Below are 26,067 nucleotides of genomic sequence, written 5' to 3' on the forward strand. Positions count from 1 at the left end.
CTTCCCTGCACTTCACCACCATTAGTTAATCCTCACAATACCTGGCATTTGTTATTACCATTTTCCGAGCGGGGAAATTGAAGGGGTCAAGAGACTTGTCAGGCAAAGACTGCTTTGACATACGTCAGATGAGAGTGTTATCCATGTTGGCCAATTATTGGCCAGTCGTCTGTTTTTGAGTGGCATAGCAGCTCTGACACTTTCTAGGGTTTTCAGATCTCCTTGTCTATTTGGCAATCTGGTTGTGAGAAAGAGACTGCACTCACCTGTGTGACTGCTGGTCTCCTTCTGGTGATGGACAAAGATTAAAATATCCCTCCTGATTCTTCTAAACATGGCATCGGTCTCTGATACCACTGAACATGTACAATGTCTCCAATTGCTAATCCGCAACAAGGGTTCTTATATGGGGCGTCAAAGGGGGTTCACTTTGTTAACCCACTTGCAGGAAGATTGTGAAGTATTTGGGGCAGATGATACTCAGCCCTCTGTCCTCTCTGCATCAAACCCAGAGGATGATCTTTGAGATGTGTCCAGTCTCTGGGAGATAATGAAGTTTAGATGAGTTGGCTGAGACTGGTGGAGTCCAGATAAAATGGAAAATGACTCTGGTTGCCTGAGGGAACCAACAGAGGAGATGTCAGCAGTCATATCTTCCGCTTCGATGGAGTTGTCCATCCTTTATTAACAGAGCTCACAATGGTTGCTCCTGGACATCCTGATATCTGCAGCTGCTGAGAGCACTTTTGCATCTTCATGTGAAAAGAAAGTTGCATTCTTTTCTATTGGGTGGTGGGCTGCACTGCAGTTTTCATGCATTTATTATCTCCCCATTGGATGGCTGCAATATGGTCTACTTGGGGTGATACATGAAAACAACTTGGACAACTATGTTCATCCATAGGAGTGTTTCATACATAGTTCATAATATACCTGAGTGCCATAGGTAGCACTAGCTTCCATTCTGTTTCCAGGTGTGATTCAAGGTGTTGGTTCTAATCTATTAAGTGATATGTGTATTGTGTCATGTGTCCATTAGAGACCATCTTTCCTTCCATCCCTTAGCCTATCAGTTTTGAGCAGCCAGAACATTTACACTGACTCTTAAGTCTCTGCGTTTGGCTAGCGGCAGGAAGTTCTGAGCAAAAGGCCTTCAGCCCTAGTCTGACATTGGCCTTCCGCTACTGGTCTCATGCAGCCCACATTTAATGACCTTTTGTGTTTGTTGCAAGACCCATCTGCTCACACAGGCTTTTGCTGATGAGGGTGGAACATGAAGCAGTTGGTGGTGAGTTGGCAAGTGGACATGCTGTAATTTCTGGTGTCTTTTGTACACTCTCTCTACCCCAGTGGTATTTATAAGTGTACTTGATACATTAATAAATACGTACAATTATTGGCTGGTATTTCCAAAGCCACCTAGAGGATTTGAATATGCAGTTCACACTAAAATGAATGAGAATTGCTTGTCCAAACCCCATAGTCCATTTTTGAAAATCTCACCCATTATCTTTACTGCCCTGCCAAATGCAAGCTTATACTTTGTCTGACAGCAAGTGTAATAAATGCAGTTTGTGATAGTAAATATTTGCCTGAGGTGACTGTGCTTTCTTCTCCTGTATAGGACTTGAAAGATGACCGGAGTGATGAAGAAGAGGAAGACTCCCTCACCGATGATGAAGAGTGCACGAAGAATGGCAGCAAGAACGGCTATGGGTTGAGCAGACACCAACTCTTAAACAACAATAATTAGATCCAAGCCTGCACCACCTCCTGCAGTGTTGCTTAACCCAACCTACAGTATAGAGCTTAAAGTCAACAGGTTTAAGAAGTGTGTGATTGATTTATTGCTGGTTACTAGACCTGGAAGAAAGCTCATTTTAGAAAGGGGGCAGGGCACCGCTTAACATGACTAAATGTGTTAATGACCCACTTTCTGAATTACTGCATACAAATGTGTGAAAAACATATCTAGAATCTGTAAATCGCTCTTGAAATGCTCAAGAATTTCAAAACTGTCTCAGAACACTTAAAATCTAATGGATTTAATCATAATTTGAGTGGTGTTTCCATATATTTTTAGAAGTCTATAGCTGCTGTGAACCCCATTAAAGATCAGAATTGCAAGAGAAATCTATAACACTGGGATATATTATCTAGCATTTTACGCATCCTCTTTGCGTTTCAGCCCTTAGCACTGGGCTGCTGCTTGTAAATTAGATCTAATTCCCATGTGGCTGGGGGCAGCTAGCAAGTAGGCTCTGGGGCTATTATTCAAGTTTATTGTTTGTGCCTCCCTGACATGCCTCCTTCACTTAAAGAAGCAATTGTTAGATTCTTGCTCAAAAAAATCCATTCTTTGAAATGGCAGATAATCTCTTCAGATATCGCCCATCTCAAGTCTTCTGTTTCAGGGGAAGGATTTTCAAGAAAGTGGTGGCCAAAAAAAGAAAAAAAACCTCATTCATTAATAGGGTTTGTAACATTTTTGAGACTGGATTACTGCATTGAGTTCTGCAGGAGGCTACACTGTCGAACTACTCAGCAATTACAGCTAGTCCAAGGTGCCATGCCTACTCCGTCATTGGAGTCTTGCACAAAAAGAGCATTTGAGCTCTGAGCTTTCCAATACTCTGGCTACCAACCAACTTCCAGACGAAGTTTCAGAGGTTATTGACTTATAAAGCCCTAAATCAGTGGTTCTCAACTTTTGTATTGGTGTCCCCTTTCGCACAGCAAGCCTCTGAGTGTGACCCCCCCTTATGAATTAAAAACACTTTTTAATATAGTTAACACATAAATGCTGGAAGCAAAGCAGGGTTTAAGGTGGAGGCTGACAGCTTGCGACCCCTCATGTAATAACCTCGCAACCCACTGAGGGGTCCCAACCCCCAGTTCAAGAACCCCTGTCCTAAATGATTTGGGTCCCCTTGTAGAGATAATTTCTGCCTATTTGGTTCTGCAGCCCTTGAAGTGATCTGATTCACTCAAGCTAACAGCTCAGGAGAGACAAAGGGGGCTACTGACACAGGGTCCTTATTGAGAAGCCGTTGTATTTAATACTCTTCTCCCCGTTCTGGCTGCAAGAGCCTGAATTTGGTGACCTATAGGGCACGCTGCAGAATTCACTTGTTTTCCCTGGTTTACTTTGGAATTGGGAAGGATGAGTGAGGGGCTGGAGGATTTGCTGGGATAGGAAATGTTGCTAGGGGCTTCAGTAGCGTAGCTAGGGAGGGAGCGGGGCAGCGGTACTCTCCTGCCAAGCACAAGCAGCTCCTTTTCAATTTTTTAGCGCCTTTTTAATTTTTGCTCACCCGGCGGCGCTCCAGGTCTTCAGTGGCAGGTCCTTCGCTTGCTTTGGATGTGTTCGGCTTCACCAAAGGACTGGCCACTGAAATGCCTCCGAAGACCCATGGAGTGAGTGAAGGACCCGCTGCCGAACTGCCGCCGAAGACCAGGAGCGCCGCTCCATCAGTAAACACGCTGCTGGACGAGTAAAAGCGCCGCAGCATGTGGCACCTTTTTTGGTGATCGCTACGCCACTGCTTGGGACTCGCGTTTTGTGTTATAAGCTATGGGAATGGTCTCTTACGGGGAGTGGAAATTGGAGGATGTCTGCCTGTGGTCTTTTTGACCAATGAAACTTTATTTAATTTTTGGGGAGAGGAGGAGAGTAGAGTGTCATGAGCAGTGGATTATCCTTAATCATAAATCAATCGAATTACACTAGAGAAGGAATCTGGCCCAGTGTATTTTGAAAGCATACAAGGGAAAAAACCAGTCGTTGGGATAGTCAGTGCTATATTTTGTGCTTGCCAATGCTTGCACTGATTGGGGTGAGCAGCCAGTTATCTCAATGTCTGCAGTATTCCCTTGTACTACTTTGTGCTCGATGTAAGAAATACCCTGAATGCTGCAAGAGATTGTATCTCACTGCCAGTTCTTAAGTCAGCAGCAGCTAGCAAGTGTTTCTGGGTCATCCTTGCTTATAAATGCTCACATCTAATCGTTTAAATGCATTAAAATGGCTTTTCTCAGCAAAATGTGAACATAGGAAGTCCAGGCTATATGTTCCTTTATAAGAGCAGTGGATATATAGTAATATATTCTGCAAGTGTTGAGCGATTCTGGGAGATAGCCAGTGCATATTTTTTAATTTTGATTCCAAAAATCTTTCCTGATATGGAAAAGAGAGGAACCCATAATGGGAAAGAGAGAATGCTGAACTCTTCCATGGAGTGAGCCTGAATTTATAATGCAAGTTGTTGCCAACGCTTGCCATTCTTGTTGGGCAAAATTTCCATTGAAATCAATTAAAGTTCCTGGGAGTTTTGTCTGGGTCAGAATTCTGGACTGCTCCTTAATGCATATCTCTGAACTCTCTCTTGTTAGAAGGGATAGTCCTCACATTAGCTCCAAATATGCCTCTTCCCCACTCTGAACTTGCTTCATATCCTGCAAATTATTAACAGGAACAAGAAGCTGGCATTAAAGAGAATGTGATTCATGCTAAAGAAATTAATTTCACATTGCTTCAAGATCCTTGTCCTGTCTTTTCCATATCCCTTGTTTTGGATCTTTGTACCACAGTGTGTTCTGCATTTGGACCTTAGCATGTTGAGAGATATGAAGTAATGGAGAGTTTAACAGTTGAAGTTGTGAAGATGACTTTGCTATGACATTTTGACCATATCAGAATATGAACAGTCAGCGTACTATAGCCTTGGGGTGAAATCCTGGCCCCACTGTAGTCAGTGGGAGCTTTGCCACTGACTTCAGAGGGGTCCGGATTTCACTCCCAGTCAAAAGTCAATGGGGCCACTAATTCACCCTTTGTTTTTATGAAAAATGCCTATTATGCTGCTTCTATGTCAGTTATTTATACAGATAAAATAGATAATCCAATAGCTAGTTAACCTATTACTCCACTTTGGACCAGAGCTGTTGACTTGATGGAACTCATTGGTAGTCCATCATTATCATGCCCTTTTGTATGATCACCATTTTTATACTTCATGTCACTACTTTTGCCTTGTCAAACATTACAATCTATAAATAAACCTTTTAAAAATGGCTCCAAGTTTGAAATGCTCTTGGATCATTGTTCATCTACCACCATTGGCCTCTGTGAGTAGCAGTTTTCATTGAGATTATTCAGAAATTTCTAAAGGAAATTGTGCTGTAGAATTCTACAGTTGTGCCTCTGCTAAAGCCCTTCGTGTTTGTTACATTATGTAATGTTCAAGTATGGCTCTGGATAAGTAATAAAATATGGATTTTAACAGGCATACTTATTTTTACTTGGAATTTAATATCTATAAAATCTTAGCATCTCATGGGTTTAGATCAGGGATTGGCAACCTTTGGCATGTGGCTCACCAGGGTAGGCACACTGGCGGGCCGGGCTGGTTTGTTTACCTGCTGCATCTGCAGGTTCGGCTGACTGCGGCTCCCACTGGCCGTGGTTCGCTGCTCCAGGCCTATGGGAGCTGCTGGAAGTGGTGCAGGTTGCGGGCCAAAGATTGCCGATCCCTGGGCTAGATTCGAGCTGGTCCCCCGGCTTGAATACTGCTGTAACTTGCAATGGCTGCCAACAGCCTCAAAGGGACTGTTCCATCAGCCAGAGGTTGTCAGGGTGCAGGGATGCCCTAGCCTTGCCCTTTTCCCCCCACCACACTGTGCTGGCTGTTGAGAGAGGAGGTAGTGTGAGAACCGTCATGGCAGCACCATCTGAGAGTGCAGGGCTGACCCTCCTTTGGCCAGCTAAAACAGCTTTAGGACAGCATTGCAGGGATGATTTGGTTAACTGTGTAGCTGGAGAAGGAACTATAATGTCCTGGAGACAGACCTCCAGTCTGTGAATGTGGATATGAGGCAGACATAATACAGCTCTTAGTTACGGAGCTTATTATTTAGAGCAGGGCAAACACCAGGAGGAGTGTATGGGGAAGTTTCTTCCACTTTGAAAATGAATTCACTGTGACTACGCTCCTGCCTATCATTTTATGTGAATATTCTAGCAAGTGAATTTACAGGCAGAAATGTTCCTGAAAACAGCAATTCTTGATTGATATTACAGCAGCCCCTGAACGTTACAATCCGGGTCAGGTGCCCATTTCATGTCACGCTGTACAGTCACAGAGCAAATTACCTTCCCCGTCTGAACAAACTAACTTCCGTGGAGAGCACATTTTGAACTCTCTCAAATATGAGTCACACACTAGAAACCTGATTCTTCCAGTGACAGTAATTCAATCGGATCAGAAAGAAATACCATGTGATCTATGTGTCACATCAGACCTAACCAATACCGTTTGAACTGTGCGTATCTAATTCTCACAACAAATTGCCTGAGTACCATTTACAGACCATTAACTATTTTCCAAGTTTTTAATTATAAGTTAATTTGAGAAAAGTCATGAGCTGTTCCTCAGTGGAAAGAGAGCAAAATTCATTCACTCAGCTGTGCTACTGAGGCCCAGTGCTTTGACTTAAAATATTGTCAGTAGTCACCAATACAAAAGGAGCTCTTCTGCTTAGAAGACTAGTGTCTGACTGACTTTTATATTTACTTCATTGCTTTAGGTTCTGTTGTGCTTAATATTAAGACCACTTTTGAAACTATATATATATTTGAGAGAGCTTGTAATACAATGATGTGGTATTGTAACTTTATAAGACGTTCCTTTATAGGAGGATTTATATTCATACATAGTTCATAGTGGTTGTCGCCTAAAAAGTCAACAGTTACCACAATGTTATCAGAGATACCACAGTTATTTGCTATTGTAAGTAACAACGTTAACCCTATTATTCTGTGCACTTCAGAGAGCTTATAGAGATATTGACTTCAATGGAGCTACCAGCTGAGGATCAGTTCAGCAATTCTTATTCTGTCCACTTTTGTCTCCCCTGGCAAAAAGATCATGTGGGTTCTGAGCAGATATCAGCTCAAATGAGCTGCTTCTTTGAAAACAACTGTTAAATTATGTCCTCTAATCCAAAGAATGAAGTGAGGCAGAGTATTTGGGATCTGTCATCTGTATTTACTCACTTGTTACAATCATAACTAACAATTGAGTAGATAGAAAACAAATTGAGCAGGAACATGTGAGTTTTGGCTATAAGCGAGTTGCAAACTGTGAAGAAAAATGCATTGTGCTGATTTTGAAAGAAAACATAGTCTCCACGGGCACCTTCCCCCAACTGCAGGCGCTTGGAACAACAGACAATCGGCTGACATAAACAAAAGTCTGTGCTGAGGATAAGAACAGAACCTGGCCACAAAAAAGCCACAACTATGGCTTGATGAATCAGTTATCAAAGAGCTGGAAACCTTCTGATACGGAGTAGTAAAGGAATTGAGAATCTGTTTCTTTTGTCGTGTTTTGAAATCATTAAAACGGTCACATTGTTTAAATTTTCCAAAGGTATATTGGGCTCTTCTTGCTCTGGTCCCTTGATATTTAACATCCAGGCTTGGCTATAGTATAGAGGCTAAACATATAGGGTCAGATTTTCAAAAGCTGTCAGCGATGGCCTAGCTCTGCTCCCATTTAAGCTAAGACAAGCCAGAGCTGAGCACTGTTGAAAACCTCACCTGCCATAAGTTCTGCACCTCATCACTCTCTGTGGACAGCCACTGAAGTCCTGTAAGCCAATGGAGTAAGAATTTGGCCCAATGGAGTTCCTAAGTCCCTGACTCATTCTGGTTGGTCTCCAACAAATGATGGGAGTGGTTGCAAAGTACCAAACTCCTGACAAGCAGCCATAGACTTGCTCACTGTTGTGGCTTTTCTTGAGTTTATCACTCCCACTGGATGCTCCCAGTCATGTCTTGGATCATTTTCTGCAGGCTATCTGCTTCTCAGCTGGGTTCCCTCTCTAATGTTTTTCAAAGACCCTCCCGCATGTGTGACACTTATTCCTTCTAGGTGCTATTGGCACTGGCTGAAGTGGAACAGCTGTATGTAGCTTGATAAAGTGTGAGAAAACTGAACGTTGTGCTGTAGGAGCTCTGGCAAAGCCTCTGTGCAAGTCCTAAGTAATGTCTGATCCCGTTCAGACATACCCTCAGCTCCTCAGGGCCACGTCTGTAATGGTGTTACCCCAGAGATTCTTTCTAGCTTGGCCGGTTGCTTCCCATCTGGTCCTTCTTGACATACCTAGTGTGTGTGATTCCCCTCATTTCCAATTGGTTGAAGGTAGGCAGCCGCCTCCTGCTGCTGTTGAGCTCCAGGATGCATGAAATGTATCTACTGATGCTAATTTAGGTTTGGCGGAGCAAACATACAAAATCGTCTGTCGATACTGCGCACATGCACAATGATTAACTTCCCTCCTTTTTGAAAGCTGTGCTTAAAATGATGGCTTGTCAGGTTCCACTTTGACGCATGCAATCTCTTCATTTCTCCCGGAGTAATAGGCTGGTTCCCATAAGCACTATGGGAATTTGATCAAGTACTTGTACATGTGTATTCCCTTTCACTGGCAGGTGGAATGAGTGGCTCAGATGAATGAGGGGCACCAGAAGATCTTTAATGTTATATGTCTCAGTTATAAGAACTATGACTACGAACTCCACAAGCATCTGGGGCTTCTTCAGACCTCGCTTTTGTGATTGCAAGGCCCTGCATAGCTCTTCGACATGTTAAAGGCATGTGCAATTGAAGAGAGGGCGCTAGGCTGGTACAACCTAGCGTCGTCTTATGATAAACTGGTACTTATGTCCAAAAAAGTTGGGAACAATTGCCATAGATCAAGTGTAGCAAAGAGAATATGTGGCTATATGTGTTTGTTTAAGAAGAGAGAGGAAGATAAAAATCTGAATCAAGGGGAGCATGGAATTTGACACACAGACAATACCTCTAAAGAGAAGTATTTTATTTAAAGCGTCAGGGAATACGACAAAGAAATAAAAGCTATTGTTGCAGAATATCAGCAGCTGGTATTTTTCAGCTTCAAATGGTAGCGTTGTCCTAGACTACTGGCTAAATCCAGCTAAGCCCACGTACGTGCCATGTAAAATCAGTCTGTCTGATACACTCAGCCAGGAGTTTCCTATATGGGGAAACGGCATTGAAGCCAATGAGAGTAGTGGGAAAATGCCAGTTATTTTCTCCTGGGAAACCTTATGGGCTTGACATAGAAATTACTGGGTTCTTTAGCCTGTTATGTAGCAGAACAGATTAGATGATCATAATGGTCCCATCTGGCCTTACAATGTATGCATGACAATACCTGGGAAATCTAAATAAAATCTTTCACTGTAGGCACAGCTAGTTACCAATTTTCATTCAAACACATGCAGGTTACTCTTTAGGGATCTGAATAGGAAAATGCAGCCAAAGAATTCTTCTGAGCTCAGTTTCCATACTGCCCTTGGAAACCAACCTTATCACTATGTTCAGATTTTCATGAGCAAAAGTTGCGATCTACGAATTTCTAGGCACAACCATGGTACAACTAATTAATACCAGTATATACTATCTACAATTCTGTGAATATTGTACTGTTTGATTCAATTATAACAGCAGCATCTCCACCAGAGAACAAATTTCTGTTCCTAGAATTGCAAAATGAAACCTGCAGATAGTCAATGAGCTTCAGTCTCAAATGTCTTGTCTAAATCTGAAGGTTAATTTATCCCTAAAACCATCTTTGGTGCTTATTTCATATCACCTTTTGACTCTGTTGTTCCTCTTCTTTATAGCCTGCCAGGCTTTAAGGATCAGTATATCAAGTGAGTCAAGCTAATGTAACATATGGAGATATACACCTATCTCCTAGAACTGAAAGGTTATTGAGTCTAACCCCCTGCCTTCACTAGCAGGACCGAGTACTGATTTTGCCCCAGATCTCCAAGTGGCCACCTCAAGGATTGAACTCACAACCCTGGGTTTAGCAAGCCAATGCTCAAACCACTGAGCTATCCCTCAATGATGAAGAGGTATTTAAGAAAGTGGCAGCAATAAAGGCAAATATGCTGACTGGAAGTCTAGGACACCTGACCTTGCCTAGAGATCAATTTAAGGGCCTTAAAGAGGTACCAAATTCTGCAAAAAGAGTTAAAAGTTTTTGTTTAGATTTCCCCCCGCTTTCTTGGGCTTCCTAATATTGATATGTAGCCAGTGTGGCTATATTAAAGACCTTCTCCAAAACCGAAGCCTACATGTTGGCTTGCTCCTTCTCCAGCCCAATTCTCAGGCAAAAAGCGTATTCTGTCACTCTTCTGTTGTTCCTATGTCTGCATGATGTTTTTAGGAACATAAGGATTGCCAGGCTGTATTGGACCAGCAGGATCCTCTAACTTGCTGCTTCAGAGGAAAGTGTAAGAAAACCCCCAGTTGGCAGATGTGGAATAATCTGCCCACCATGGTGGTCTGATCCCAATCCCTAGGAATTAGAGATTGTCTGGAAACATGAAGCTTTGTCTCCTGTCTGATACTTTTTGTTAGCATGTACTATTATACCTCTGGATATCCTTGTTGATTCAAATGAATGTCCAGTCTCTGTTTGAGTCCCCTCTGTCTGGTGCGAGCTGCACCCAGCATGCATGAGATGCTGCTTTATTCAATCCCAGACAATTTCTTGGTGTACCACATGCATGTCAAATCACTTGATGCCTCATGACTGGTTTGGTTATCTGCACAGCTGTTCAGCCCTGTCAGCTATTGTAGCTCTATCCCCCATCTCTTCTAAATACTGTCTTGTAGCACCACAGTATGTATTGTGAGGGAAACATTCTGATTGCTAAGTTACAGCCTAGTCCTACAGATCACAGAGCGAAGGGGGAAATGCCATAAAGTGCTATGACTTGACAGGAGAAAAAGTCCTTTGGCCAGAAAACTAGGACACCTGTGGCGGGGGAAACACTTCTACTTTCCAACCTGTCATCTAAGTATGGCAAGATCTTAAGCAGAGGAGAGGAAGTAAAGCCCTGACATTAATCCCTTATCAAAGACAGGGATTCCCAATCAAGCCAAAGGACGTGATCAAAGTCAATCTAATCTTCACCCCAGCTGACCATATAGAACTCCAAGTAGGGCTCTGAGAGGTCTTTTTTTTTTAATTAACTGAAGTCCCCTCTATAGGATTACTTGAAGTTGCTGGCTTAGAAAGCAAAGCTGAAAGAACTGGTCTGAGCATCAACATATTATTTTGCAAATACAAAGTCATAACAATCCACATAGGATAATATTGTTGATGTTCTGATTAGCCCAGAGATTTATGAAAATACCTTCTGTTTACTCAGCTGGAAACGTCCCTGTTCTTCTGGAGTTTTGTTACCCCCTAAAACATTCAGAGGAGACCTCACAATCATTTCAAAGTCAAAAACATTAAGTGGAATAACAAGTGTAAACCCTAGTAGTCTTGGCTTTGAAGTCCAAGAGGCATGTCTTGTTACAGTGATGGTGTACTACTGTGCTCCGTGGAGAGGGGTAGGGAAAGAATTGGCCTCCAGCCTGTTGTTTTAGCCCCTTTTGAAAGACAGTTTTCTATACTGAAAAGCTCAGCTATGGGCATGTCTGGGGATAGAATGCTAATGTATCCTTTCCCTTAAATCTCCCAAACGGAGTCCTCTGTCTTCATTAGGAACTCCCTTTAGCATGTCTCTATGCTGGTCCCTTTGTCCTACTTCAGTGGAAGAGAGGCAGGCTCTAGTTGCTCTTGACTGACAGTTCTGCAGAGCCAATCAAGAGCACTGCAGCTCTGTGGTCTGTTTAGATGGCAAAGTATAACTATGAGAGCATCTCCCAAAATTCCGCAATGCTGCAAAGTCTTTGTGACAAACACAGGCAGCAATTTTTCATAAGTGTTTTAGATTTTTATACATTTTTAACCCTTCAGGGATTTTTTTGTTGCTCACTCTGCAGTTGGAGCTGGATGATATGAGAGTGGTAGCCTAGGTGATCCTGGTTCGAGTCCCTCCTCCTCCACCACAAACTTCCTTTATGACCCTGGATAAATCACTTAGTCTCCCTGTGCCTCCATTCTCTGTCTGTAGCAGGGGGTTAATAGCACTGCCCTGTCTCACAGGGGTTGTGAGGAGAGCTGCATTCAGAGTGCAAGGGTGCAGTGATGGGGACCAGATAAATACCACTGGAGAAGGACAATACATGATGTTCAAGCTTCTCATCTCACATTTTCTTCCTTCGTCTCCTGCCTGTTTTTTGGCTCTATCCCTCCTCTACTGAGGTGACTGTACCAGACTGGCTCTGCCCTTTTGCCCCAGCACATTCTGTTCTCTTTAACTGGGACAACTCAGGGTCCCAAGGCACATACAAGATTTTACCCTAAACTTTACAGGGATTAATTTTCTGATCATCTTGCATCCTTGTGAGCCCCGTTGCTTTATGATGCTGCCAGTGCCTTACATTTCCATAGCGGCATGTATCCCAAATCCCTGTCCTAGATAATGGGGCAAAAAGATCCCCTTATTCTCCCAGGTGTGGGCTATCCTGAGGATGATTAAGCTGGTCTAGTGCAGGTCATAAAGCAGGTTTGTGGCCTCTATTCATCAGGATTCACAGAGTTCGAGAAGGGGTGGTGCAGGAGCTCAGGCAAAAAGAGTGCGTGCCCCCCCCTTCAACATCCACTTTGGATCTTACCATGCAGGGACTGTAAGGCTTGCAGTGGTGACTCCCAGTGAGGCAAGAGAGGAGCCCAGAGGAGGAGAATTCAGCACTCCCCAAATATGATGTGGCTGGTGGGGTTTTGCAGGAGGAGGAGTTCTGCTGAGCCCTGGTTGCCCTGGTGGAATGGGTATTGTCTCAGTTCTGGAATTGCCAGCTAGCTGCATTGGCATCTTCTTGGCTGGTGCTGTGCTGGAGCAGCCCCATGCAAGCACGCTGAGGGAGGCAGAGCCTACGCACTTGATCACTCCGCTGCAATGTTGCATTAATGCACGGCATTGTTAGAATGACGTTGGCAGCATGGAGCGGGTTCTGGCCATATTTATACCCGAAGGCTGCTTTACCCTGTTCTGAGGATGCAGCCTGGCCCGAAGCAGTCCCAGGCTTGGGGAAACATGAAGGCTGCTAAAAGCTACTCTTGTGCCCAATCTTCTTGTGCTGCATCAAGTACTCCTCAGCCAGTGTGGAGGACTGGGGCCTTAGGCTGTGAGCCCCATGGGCAGGGACTCTGCTTCCATTTGTATCTTGTACAGCAGTGGGCATGATGGTGGCACATAACACAGGGTAATGTTGGGGGATGGAGGGAAGTGCCCTAAGTTCATTCCAACACACCCAGTGGGACTGGGCTCAGAAAGGCGGCCAGCTGGGCTAGCACTGTCATGGGGTAGGGATCCCCAGCTCACCACTGGGACCTCCTCTTTGTCTTTTTCTGGGCTAAGTGGTTTCTTGCCAGTTATTCTTAGCCTGTACAAGTGCACCTTCTGCCACCAGGGCTCCTTGCAGGTATGCTTGGCTGAGATGTTTCCTCATCTGCTTTGGGTGGTTCCTGCCATCTCAGCTCTGCTCTGCTCTAACATGCATCCTCAGCCTTAGAAAGACAGTGGAACCAGATCCTGCTCTCATTTGCACCAGTGTTAATCCAGAGTGTCTCCACTGCAGACAGTGGAGCGAGTCTAGCTGCACACTGATGTAACAGAGCAGAATCTGGCCCGGGGTATCTGAGCTACCTGAGACAATTTACCTTGGATGTTGCATGGCACGTTCTCTGTTAGCTACACAATAAGTGAGTTAGAAAGAGACCAAACCGTGCATGGAGATGTGTGTGCTGGAGCAGCTGGACATCTGATCACGCTGGGCTTGGCTGTCTGCATCTATAGATGAGATCATGGGAAATCCTTGGGAGCCCCAATCAATTGGCACCTCTTGCTTTGTCCTGCATGACTGACAGCAGCAGCAGCAGATAACCCCAAGCTTTAGCCTTGTATAGCAGCAGCCTGCATGTCCCCTGCTCTAGGACAGCTCACTGCCTCTGTTTCCCTTCTGGCTCTTAGGTGAATGATGCTGCTCCCCCATGTGGCCTGGTTTATTAAGACACGACACAACCAACACATACAGGTCCCTTGTTGTTCTTAGGCAGAAGCAGTTCCTCCCTGGACAATAAGGGAGTTTCCCCATCGGACCCCAATAGCACTTTAACCTGTTCCAGACCCAGCTCACTCTGTGCCACCCTCTTTGGCAGCAATTCGGGAGTTACTTAGCGCCACGTGGCTGTTCTGTCTTGAACATTCTCTCTGCCATGATAAGCTCAGGCCCTTGCTTCTCTTCGGGGGCGGGTGGGGGGACTCCTCCTGTGGCCTTCTGGTGGCATATGTGACTTGAAATTGTGATGCTGGGGGCAGAGTGGTATTTTTTTATGTACTACACCTTTAAATGTCTAAGGAGCCTGCCTGTGTGTGGAGCCAGCAGCTGTTTTGTTCGGGGGGTGCTGCAGAGGCAATATACATGCTGTTCTTTTCTGGAGAATCCACCCTGGCTCATCTTTGTTTCATTATTCCCTTGAATCTAAAACAATGAAGCACTCAGATGGAAAGGATCTGGGGATGTCCCTGTGCACAGAAATTAAAGCTCGCTCTCGACAGTGTCCGACTTGCACATCCCTGCTGCAGCAGGACTTAAGCAATCATGCCCTGACGTTACATGCCGACATATGCCCTAGCTGCTAGAAATAGCTACACCCTTAAGATCAACAAACAATTATTAAGCATGGTAGTATTAATGTATTTATTTTGGAATGTGGTGACACCTGGGATCCCCTGTCCTGGAACAGAGCCCCGGTGTGCTAAATGCTGTACAGATGCTGCACAAAAAGACAGTCCTTGCTCCAAAGAGCTTACTATCAAAATAAATGGGGTGCCTATGAAACAAACGTCTCAAACATTTAGTGCTGCTGCCTCGAACCATCACATCGTTCTCTGTTACACTGAGTGACTGTTCACAATTATATCTGTCGAGCACCTGATCCAAAGCCAACAGAGAGACTCTGATTTCACTGGGCTTTGGATCCAGGCTGTAGTTCATTAGGCTACACCTCCCCGAGTCCCTGATGGAACATGGAGTCCTGGTCAGCCAACATTTGGGAAATGGAAAACGCAAGAGAAGCTTCCTGCCCATGACTGAAAATCCCCAGTCAAGTGTGGGGTTACTGATGCTGGTTAACTCCTTTTGTTAAATGCTGTGTGCAGAGCCAATGAACTCCCCCTGCGTAACAGAGCACTGGGGATAAGGGCTTTTAAAACAGCTGTATTCCGATCTTATCTATCAGCCTAGTAATTTACTTAGTGTAATTTAAAATGGATATAACTCTGTCCCATCGAATGACAGACTCCTAGATGTTAGAGACAGCAAGGATGAACCTGATCATCCAGCCCATCTGCCTGCCAGTGCAAAGGATTCTGAGCATGTGAGGAAATAGATTGAGGCATTCAACAGAACGAACAGCGATGAGCTGCAGGCTCTTGCAATAGTGAAAACGTACTTGGTGCCTTGATCCTAAAAGATCGATCTGTGTAATCAAAATATTTACAGCTAAATTCCACCGCCCTGTACATGTGATAGGTGAGTAGGGTAGAGCCCAGCTGTCCATTTGGACTGGACATGGTTATTAAAAGAAACCACACACCTTAGCTTGGAGCATCTGATTAGTTAGCTATTGCTAAAGCGCACCACCAGGTGGCACTAGGGTGACATTGCTCCCCACAAACAAAACTTGGCTACTCTACAGCATATTTGTTATAAAACGCTTAATTATTTTCTCTTCACAACAAACAGAGACTATTTGTTTAGACTGAGTTGGGGAAACGATTTTTACAGCTGGCAAGAACCGCTTGGCATACCTGTTACCCAAAAGGCACCATCCGGTAGCTCCTTGCCAAACTGGCGCTGCACACTTTATCTATAAGGATGGGTCAGACTGTATATACTTACTTCAAATGTTTTATATGAATTCTGCACTGCAGACATGTCCTCTTCCAGAATTACTCACATGTAGCGACTCAGATTTCCCTTACAGTGAAGCTAGAGTCCGGAAAGAGTCTCTCTCAGAATGGCTTGGTAGCAGTCCACGTTTATTCTCTCTCTCCTTCCAGAGGAAAAGACAGATTCTGATGGTGATATGTTTAAAGGCACATCACGCAGTGAGAGTTTCAGGATCCGGCTCCTTGTCAATAGAGTTATCATATCAGACTTGAAGACCTGCAGAGAGCAATGGGCTCAAAGGGGACAAAATACAAGTGTAATTATGAACGGTTTAGGTAAAAATATGTTTCCTACCAATCAAAGGCCAAAGAAACTATTTTACTAACTGTAATTCTGAATTAGGAACATAAGAACGGCCTTACAGGGTCAGACCAAAGGTCCATCTAGCCCAGTATCCTCCTGTCTTCTGACAGTGGCCAGTGCCAGCTGCCCCAGAGGGAATGAACAGAACAGGTAATCATCAAGTGATCCATCCCCTGTCACCCACTCCCAGCTTCTGGCAAACAGAGGGTAGGGACACCCAGCCCATCCTCCCTAGTAGCCATTGGTGGACCTATCCTCCATGAACATCTCTAGTTCTTTTTTGAACCCTGTTATAGTCTTGGCCTTCACAAAATCCTCTGGCAAGGAATTCCACAGGTTGACTGTGTGTTGTGTGAAAAAATATTTCCTTTTGTTTGTTTTAAACCTGCTGTCTATTAATTTCATTTGGTGACCCCTAGTTCTTGTGTTATGAGAAGGAGTAAATAACACTTCCTTATTTACTTTCTCTACACCAGGCATGATTTTATAGACCTCTATCTTATCCCCCCCTTAGTCGTCTCTTTTCCAAGCTGAAAAGTCCCAGTCTTATTAATCTCCCCTCACACAGCAGCCATTCCATACCCCTAATCATTTTTGTTGCCCTTTTCTGAACCTTTTCCAAGTACAATATATCTTTTTTGAGATGGGGAGACCACATCTGCATGCAGTTTTTAAAATGTGGGCATACCATGGATTTCTATAAAGGCAATATGATATTATTGTCTACCCCTTTCTTAATGATTCACAACATTCTGTTCACTTTCTTGACAGCCGCTGCACATTGAATGGATGTTTTCAGAGAAATATCCAGAATGACTCCCAGGTCTCTTTCTTGAGTGGTAACAGTTAATTTAGACCCCATCATTTTGTATGTATAGTTGGGACTGTGTTTTCCAGTGTGCATTACTTTGCATTTATCAACACTGAATTTCATCTGCCATTTTGTTGCCCAGTCACTCAGTTTTGAGGGATCCTTTTTGTAGCCCTTCGCAGTCTGCCTGGGACTTAACTATCTTGATTTTGTATCATCTGCAAATTTTGCCACTTCACTGTTTACCCATTTTTCCAGCTGATTTATGAATAAGTTGAATAGGACTGGTCCCAGTACAGACCCCTAGGAGACACCACTATTTACCTCTCTCCATTCTGAAAAATTACCATTTATTCCTACCCTTTGTTTCCTATCTTTTAACCAGTTACCAATCCATGAGAGAGCTTTCCCTCTTACCCCATGACAGCTTACTTTGCTGAAGAGCCTTTGGTGAGGGACCTTGTCAAAGGCTTTCTGAAAATCTAAATACACTATATCCACTGGATCTCCCTTGTCCACATGCTTGTTGACTCACTCAAAGAAGTCTAGTAGATTGCTGAGGCATGATTTCCTTTTACAAAAACCATTTTGACTATTCCCCAACAAATCATGTTCATCTATGTGTCTGATAATTTTGTTCTTTACTATAGTTTCAATCAGTTTGCCTGGTACTGAAGTCAGGTTTACTGGCCTGTAATTGCTGGGTCACCTGTGGTAAAAATTAGCTATCCTCCAGTCATTTGGTAGAGACGCTGATTCAAATGATAGGTTACAGATAACAGTTAGTAGTTCTGCAATTTCACATTTGAGTTCCTTCAGAACAGTGGTTCTCAAAGCCGGTCTGCCGCTTGTTAAGGGAAAGCACCTGGCGGGCTGGGCTGGTTTGTTAACCTGCCGCGTCTGCAGGTTCAGCCAATCACGGCTCCTGCTGACCGTGGTTCGCCGCTCCAGGCCAATGGGGGCTGTGAGAAGGGCAGCCAGCACATCCCTCAACCCGCTCCACTTCCCACTGCCCCCATTGGCCTGGGACCTAAGGGTTGTGGGGGGGAAAGGGGGAGTGTCACCAGGTTATTGTAGGGGGATTGCAGTATTGCCACCCTTACTTCTGCGCTGGTGCTGCTAGCGGCACTACCTTTACAGCTGGTGGGCCAGAGAGTGGCTGTGGCTGACTGGAAGCCCAGCTCTGAAGGCAGCCACCACCACCAGCAGCAGCACAGAAGTAAGGGTGGATATACCACGACTCCCTTACAATAACCTGCTGACCTACCCATGACCTTCTTTTGGGTCAGGACCCCCAATTTGAGAAATGCTGGTCTCCCCCGTGAAATCTATAGCGTATAGGGTAAAAGTACACAAAAGACCAGATTTCATAATCCACGACTCCTTTCTCACAGCTGTGGATTGGATAGGGCCCTATTCGTGAGCTAGGAGGTTGTGCCACCAAGTGGAAAAAGCAGCAGGTCTGAAGCTCAACTGATTCTCTATGCCCTGTGCGGATTTTGGAGATCTCCTGGAAACACAATAGCCAGTGCTTTGGTGCCAGCTCCTGGGCCCAGGGTGTTTGTGGTACTGCTAGTCTCTGGGTTGGTACAGTTGTCTGAACTTGCCATTTGGGGAGCATTTTCTCTTATCATCTCACTCCACTTCTGTTTGCCTCTCATTAACCAGTGTCCCCATCCCCAGGAAGGACTAGCTTTATCAGTGCCTGACGTTTTTGTTTCAACTAACGGAAACCTCCCCCTATCATCTTAAACCAGCAGCAGGACTGGAGATGCAGCAGCTGGTGACTGGTCAACTGACGCAACTTGCTCTCTGGATTCACGTTCTGAGTATAAATGAACACAATCCAGTTGAGGCTAATGGATTTGTCCCTGTTTATGCAAGTGGAGCATTTAGCCCTCTGAGCAGGCATCATTCCCAATCTACTCTCAGACACAGCCCACACTGTAAGCAGAGTCCAAGTTCACCCCTGGTCTGGGGTTTGGTTTTAACACAGGAATTAAACAATAAGACCCAAGCCGTTTAGCTCATACCTTATCCCAAGGCTTTGATGTTCTTGGGGTTCCTCACTCTGGGCTGCTCAGCCAGCACTCTGTGGCTGATGAAATTCAGTGTAGACAAAAGCAAAGTAAAGCAGATTGGAAAGCATAATCCCAACTATATGTACAAATAATGGGGTCTAAACTAGCGGTTACTGCTCAAGAAAGAGATCTTGGTATCATTGTGGCTAGTTCTCTGAAAACATCTGCTCAAAAGGCAGCAGCTCTCAAAAAAGCGAACAATGTTTGGAACCCCTAGGAAAGGGATAGATAATAAACCAGAAAATATTGTAATGTCACTATACAAATCCATGATATACTCACACCTCGCTTGCAGTTCTGCTCTCACCATCTCAAAAAAAGATATTAGAATTAGGGCTGTCAAGCGACTAAAAAAATTAATCGTGATTAATTGCATGATTAAAAAAATAATGGCGTGATTAATTGCACCATTAATAATAGAATACCATTTATTTAAATATTTTGGATATTTTCTACATTTTCAAATATATTGATTTCAATTGCAACACAGAATACAAAGTCTACAGTGCTCGCTATATTTATTGTTTGTTTACAAGTATTTGCACTGTAAGAAAACAAAAGAAATAATATTTTTCAGTTCACCTAATATAAGTACTGTAGTGCAATCTCTTCATCGTGAAAGTTGAACTTACACATGTAGAATTGTGTGAAGAAGGAAAAAAAACTGCTGAAGCTGCTGAAGTATGAAGGGGCATATGAATGTTTAGCCTATCTGGCACCTAAACACCTTGCAATGCCAGCTACAAAAATGCCATGTGAACACCTGTTCTCCCTTTCTGGTGACATTGTAAATAAGATAAAGGCAGCATTATGTCTTGTAAATGTAAACAAACGTGTTTGTCTTAGCAATTGGCTGAACAAGAAGTAGGACTGAGTGGACTTGTAGGCTCTAAAGTTTTATATTGGTTTGTTTATGAGTGCAGTTATGTAACAAACAAAAAAATCTACATTTGTAAGTTGCACTTTCATGATAGAGATTGCACGACAGTACTTGTATGAGGTGAATTGAAAAATAATATTTCTTTTGTTTATCATTTTTACAGTGCAAGTATTTGTAATAAAAATAATTTGCACTTTGATTTCAATTACAACACAGAATACAATATATATGAAAATGTAGAAAAACATCCAAAATATTTAATAAATTTCAATTGGTATTCTATTGTTTAACAGTGTGATTAAAACTGTGATTAATCTCAATTAATTTTTTTATCATGATTAATTTTTTGAGTTAATCATGTGAGTTAAGTGCAATTAATTGACAGCCCTATTTAGAATTGTAAAAAAGTACAGAGAAAGGCAATAAAAATTATTAAGGGTATGGAACAGCTTCCATATGAGGAGAGATTTAAAAGAGAGGGACTCTTCAGCTTAGAAAAAAGGTGACTAAGGCTAGGTTAACACTGGGGCGGGGTCGACCTAAGATACGCGAATAGCGTAGCTGAAGTGGGTGTATCTTAGGTCTATTTACCTGGCCATGAAGACTCCGCTTCCGCCTCTCACCAGAGCGGAGTTCCGGAGTCAACGGCACAGCAATCGGGGATTGATTTTATTGCATCTACACTAAATATGATAAATTGATCCCCAATAGATAGAACACTACCCGCCGATCCAGCGGGTAGTGTAGACATGCCCTAAGACTAAGAGAGGATATAATAGAGGTCTATAAAATTATGAATTATGTGGAGAAAATGAATATGGAAGTGTTATTTACCCCTTCACATTAACACAAGAACCAGGAGTCACCCAATGAAATTAATAGGCAGCAGGTTTAAAAGAAACATAAGGAAGTACTTCTTCACACAACATTCAGTTGTGTAGAACTCTTGGCCGGAAGGACGTTGTGAAGGATAAATGTATAATTGGATTAAAAAAGAACTAGGTAAGTTCATGGAGGATAGGTCTATCAATGGCTATTAGCCAGGATGGGCAGGGATGCAACCCTATGATTTGGGTGTCCCTAAATCTCTGCCTGCCAGAAGCTGGGACTGGATGGCAGGGGATGAATCACTTTAGGATGCTCTAAATTATACCACAGGAACAGTTTCCTAGGGAAACTCTGGCCACACCCCTTCCACCTTTGGCCACACCTCTGCCCTGCTCTGGAATGCCTCAGGGGAGAGGGGAGCTGGGAGCAGATGACACAGAGCTAGCCACCCTGATTTCATGACATCTGGGATTTCTTTACAGCAGGAGAACCCTGATAGGATAGCTCTCCAGCTGCTTTGAGCTGTTTTAACTCCAGCAAGCAATCGGGAGCCCGAAACACATTCCGTTGTTTAATTAACAGTATACACCAATACCTCTTTTCAGTCCGTTTAAGACAAACATTGTCATTATTTGCAAGGTCACTCTAACAGTGATGGGAAAGCGAATGCTCACTCTCCTGCTCTAACCTCTGGACAACACTCTCTTCAACCAGGTTAACCATTAGCTTTGGTTTAGCACATCCAACCAAACCACTTGTTCTATTCATAAAAACAGACTGTGAGCATCATCTGTTCAAGATCAATACCTCCTCTTGGACCTCCTGGTTTGGAAGCCAAGAAAGGGCGGGGAGAGGAAATGTTCAGGAGATACCCTTCAATCACACCTGCTGACAGCAAGGAATCTATCCTACACTCAGTCTGACCCTTAATGAAAATAATTGCAAAAATGGCTGCAGTCCAATATTAAGGTAATTCTGTATGTGCCTGGGCAGTTAGGGCTAAAGTAGGGCGTATGTCCCCTTAGGGACAAGAACTCTGGAATTTCATTAGTGGTGAAATCAATAGGCTTCAACAGAAATTACTCTCAAAACCTATGGGACTGAAAGAGCAGGCTGTGCTGGACTGTGTATCTAGTCTGAAACATGCTTCGCCCCCAGCTGGAATGAGTGGGACCCCCCAGTGTTTGGCGCTGAAAGAAAAATGATCACAACTGCTGAAGAAAGAAATGCTGCGAGTGCGAGAATCCCTTATCGCACGAGGCTTTTAAGAGATCTCAGGGAGTTTCAAGTAGAAAGTGGGAGAGCAAAGAGCACTATCAGAATGTGAGCTTGAGCTTTTTGTGAAATGTAGAAATGGAAAACGATGATGCCAGTGCATGAACTACAAAGCCGTCAGTCTCAGAGCATCTTCCGCCCAGACACCCCTGTGCAAAAGGATTAAACAAGGAAATGTTTCATCTTGACATCAAAGCAAAGCAAATCAGAACTGTCTACTCAGTTATAACTGTGCTGAACATAACACACGAGGGTTGTTTATGAGTGGATTACAGAAGTTTGTTTACACTGACAGCTCCTCTCTTCCTGCTGGCTCTTCAGGAGGGCATGAAAAGACCTGGTGTGTTTTCTGGGTTCAATAGAAAGTATTTAACCATCATTTTGCACAGCATTAAATCCTCTGTGATCCTTTAGCAGAGATCAGATAGGACCAAAGTCCAAAAGGTTTTTTCCACAGGAAACTGATCGTGGATTCACCATTAGATTCTAGTGAGTAATCTCTGCTCTGTGCTTCACCCCAGGAAGGCTAAATCTCCTCTGCCCCCCCACCTCCCCATCCCTCAAGGTCTCAACCAATTGTCCCTGGGGGGAAATTCTTATGGATCTCAGATTTTAGTTTGGTCTTACTCTCTACTGTGTACTTACAATCCACCCATCACCATGGTATCAGAGTTCCAGTACAAACCTGGCGACACTCCCCCTGCTCCTTCCCACAAGGCTCTTTTGGATCAGGACCTCTACAGCTATAACTCTGTGAAATTTCAGACTTACATATCTGAAATTATGAAATTTACAATTTTTTAAATCATCTGTCCATGAAATTGACCAAAATGGCCCGTGAATCCCCTTTGAGCAGGCTGGGGCTTTGGTTCAGTGATGCCTTTAAAAGAAGTTGACCTTCTACTGAATCGCTTGCATCTCTTCCTGAGGCAACCCAGGACCTACTCCTGAACAAAAATGAAACTAACTACAGTGGGATTCCCATTACAGTTCTCCTCCCTGTGCAGTGGGTTTTCCCCCCTCTGCACATATTGCTCCCAAGACATGAGCCCCTGAGGGTGCACGTGCATCCTGGCACAGTTGCTAGCAGCACCGGGTTCATCAGAGGTCAAGGAAATTCCTGCCATTGGCATGGTAGCTGATAAGCTTCTGCTTTGTCAGTAGGAAAGTGTTGCCCCATCACCTGCCAGCAACCAACCTCTCCCCCCTTGACTCACCTCAGAGCCCCTGAGGATTTTGGTCAGGTGCCCCAGCCCACTTCAGTCCCTGCTTGTGGATACACTGCGTTCTTTTCTGTTTGCTTTGCAAGTTTAATCAGCCAAGACACTGGGAAGGAAGGAGAAAGTACTCAGGGAAAAGTGTTAACAAAACAGAAAAACATGATCAAGAGTCCTTTAAGCCAGCGATTTCCCCCATTAGCACTTTCATTGCAGAAAGTAGAAGGTTTAGGCCAATCCTGTTACACAGGCATTGCAAATTCAGGAGTCTCCAGCCAGAACATCAAAGACCCATCTGCCGCCCCGTCCACTTCTGATGCCAGCTAAATAGTGCAACCTGTAACTGCTTTCTTGCTCTCTCAGCTTAGGAATCTATGCTTCATCTGCACATCCTGGCTTCTGGGTCCATGCAGAACTCTGCTAAGACTCGAGAGCTTCACATTAAGGAGTGGGTGGGATCCAGGTATGAAGGAGGCATCTGGGAAGGTTTGTAGGTACACAGCTGTGGAGTGATTTGGCTATGGACATGACCACCTCATGGATGTGGGAACTGCTGGGTAGGCAGGCGGACAGGGTCCCCTGTGAGTGACTTGCAGTACTGCAGACTCCAAGCACTCACAAATCAAGAGATTGGCCTAAAAATCATGAGCTCTAAAACAATGAGGCATTTTGGAGCCTTTCTCTTCGCCCACTGATTACGGAGCCTTCAGAGCTCACTCGCAGCACATTTTCCAGCTTTTCTCTGCAATCACGAGGGTTAGAAATGTACTTTTAGTCTGAAATTAAAATGGAGATTCCTATGATTCCTGATGTTTTAAGGAAAAAACTCACCAAATATTACCAGAGTTGGCAACACTGCAAGGGCTTTCTTGAACTTAGGGACAACCTCAAACAATAGCAAGCTCTTTTCTTTGTCCTTCTTGCTACCTCATGCCGGGGGGTGATGTGTGGCCAATTATTACAGATGTCTCTGCTGCTGGTCCCGGATACCAAACAGACCCCGAATTAGCCTGTTTAAAAAGCTCGGCCTTATTCTGTTGTGATTGGCACTACGCTTATATCCCTGTGCAATGAAAAGAACACTAACGACCAATACTGTGAGCCAGCTTGCCTGTGCATGTGAGTGTGCACCTTGCACCAGTGGTAGTGGTTTACACCAGTGCACATTGATACCATTCTGATTGAGGAGTGGTTTACATGCAGATGACTGTGACTTGCTGTTCCTGACAATATTACATCCTCACCTACGCAAATGGCCATTTTTCTGAGCACAATGGGACATCTGAATGCACGGAACCAGTTACACTGAATTTCATCAGCACTGGCTCATTCCCTGGCTATGGAATCAAGGAAGCCAAGGAGCTGAGATTCTGCATTTGAGAAGAGGCTGCGTCAGTGCTGAGTGCAGCCAGCTGCATGTTTTCAGGGTGGCTGGAACGGCCCAGGTTAGACACAAACAGCAGGATTCCCTTCCTTATGCCTCAACAGCGGTTGAGTTGGAAGTGATGCAGAATTCCAGGAGGCTAATCACCAGTGCCCATCTTAGAGGAATATTTGCCATTTATTTTCTCTTGTACGCAGTAATAAAAATGTCCTCCAGCTGCTGCTGTATCACCTCTGGCTGCAGCTGGGAACGCTCCAAAGCGAAGAAAGGTTAATGTGGTCAGAATGTAGATGGGAGATCTCTGAGGAAATCCTAGTGCAATGCCCTGGCTGTGTGTGAGAGCCAGAGATGTTCCCCTCTAGTAGCTAGCCCCCTGTGACAGAAAGAGAGATGCACTAGCTCATCAAGGAGAGAGACGCATGTGTTTTGGGATCTGGGTGAGGCTGTGTTCCCTAGGGTTTAGCTGGTCTGCTGCAGGAAGAGATGCGAGTGATTCAGTAGAGGGTCGACTTCGTTTAGAGGCATCACTGAACCGAAGCCCCAGCCTACTCAAAGGGGATGCTGTGATGCTAGGGTGTTCCAAGGCTCTGTCATTAAAACATCCCAGGCCTGAGGGTTGGTTTGGTTTTGTTTTCCAGGAGCAGGAGTGTCAGCCCTTTTCTCCTGGCCAAACTCTGCAGAGTTATGGCTACGTGCAGCATAAGAAAAGGGGAAGCAAAACACCACTGAACAGAGAGTGCAGTGACTTTACTAGACGTTGGTGTATTCCCAGTGCGGTTACAGCCCTGCCCAGCCTATTGTGACTATCCCCTTAGGAGTATGACCAGAAGGATTTTTAAGAAGGGTGGGTGGGAAAAAGGAGAATTTTGATTAACTGCCAAGTTAACCCTTAGTGTACTGGCATTTTCCAGGCTGAGAGCCAGCTGCTTGGGCAGATGTATATAACACATGTCTGCAAGCCTCCGAAGGGTTATTAACACTGCAAACATGCCCACAAAGCTTGGTTGGCCCAGGGGATATTTAAAACGGCAAAAAATAAAACATGAGCATCAAAGGGGGAAAGGGCTGGTTTTCTAGAGCCTGCAAGCCTGATTCTGCTCTAGCGGATTTGGAAGCTGGCAGGGGGCTCCCTGTGGGCCTGGCAGGAAGGAGAATTGCAAGTACAGAATGAGCCCAGCAGTCTCCTCTTGACTCACGTATTATTCTTATCAGTAACAATTTCCTTTAATAAGGAAAATCTGCCTCTTACTTGAGCTTTGGTTGCTTGACTTTGTGAAACTTCTCTCACTTGTAAGATTGTTTCTCGTCCAGTAGGCACCCCAGGGAGGGCTCAGTCCT

General features: G+C 44.2%; 1 protein-coding gene across 1 annotated transcript in view; it reads left to right on the top strand.

The window, feature by feature from the left end:
• The window catches only part of CERS3 (ceramide synthase 3), a gene marked incomplete at its 5' end in the record, with an annotated part of 68,628 nt that extends 65,874 nt beyond the window's left edge, over positions 1-2,754 (top strand). Inside the window, one exon of the mRNA XM_030578205.1 lies at positions 1,625-2,754. Within this exon, the coding sequence (XP_030434065.1) occupies positions 1,625-1,753 (129 nt within the window). The remainder of the gene's footprint in view (positions 1-1,624) is intronic.
• Between the last annotated feature and the right edge of the window lie 23,313 nt (positions 2,755-26,067).

Source organism: Gopherus evgoodei, chromosome 10 (assembly GCF_007399415.2).
Source record: "Gopherus evgoodei ecotype Sinaloan lineage chromosome 10, rGopEvg1_v1.p, whole genome shotgun sequence".
Classification (NCBI taxonomy): Eukaryota; Metazoa; Chordata; order Testudines; family Testudinidae; genus Gopherus; species Gopherus evgoodei.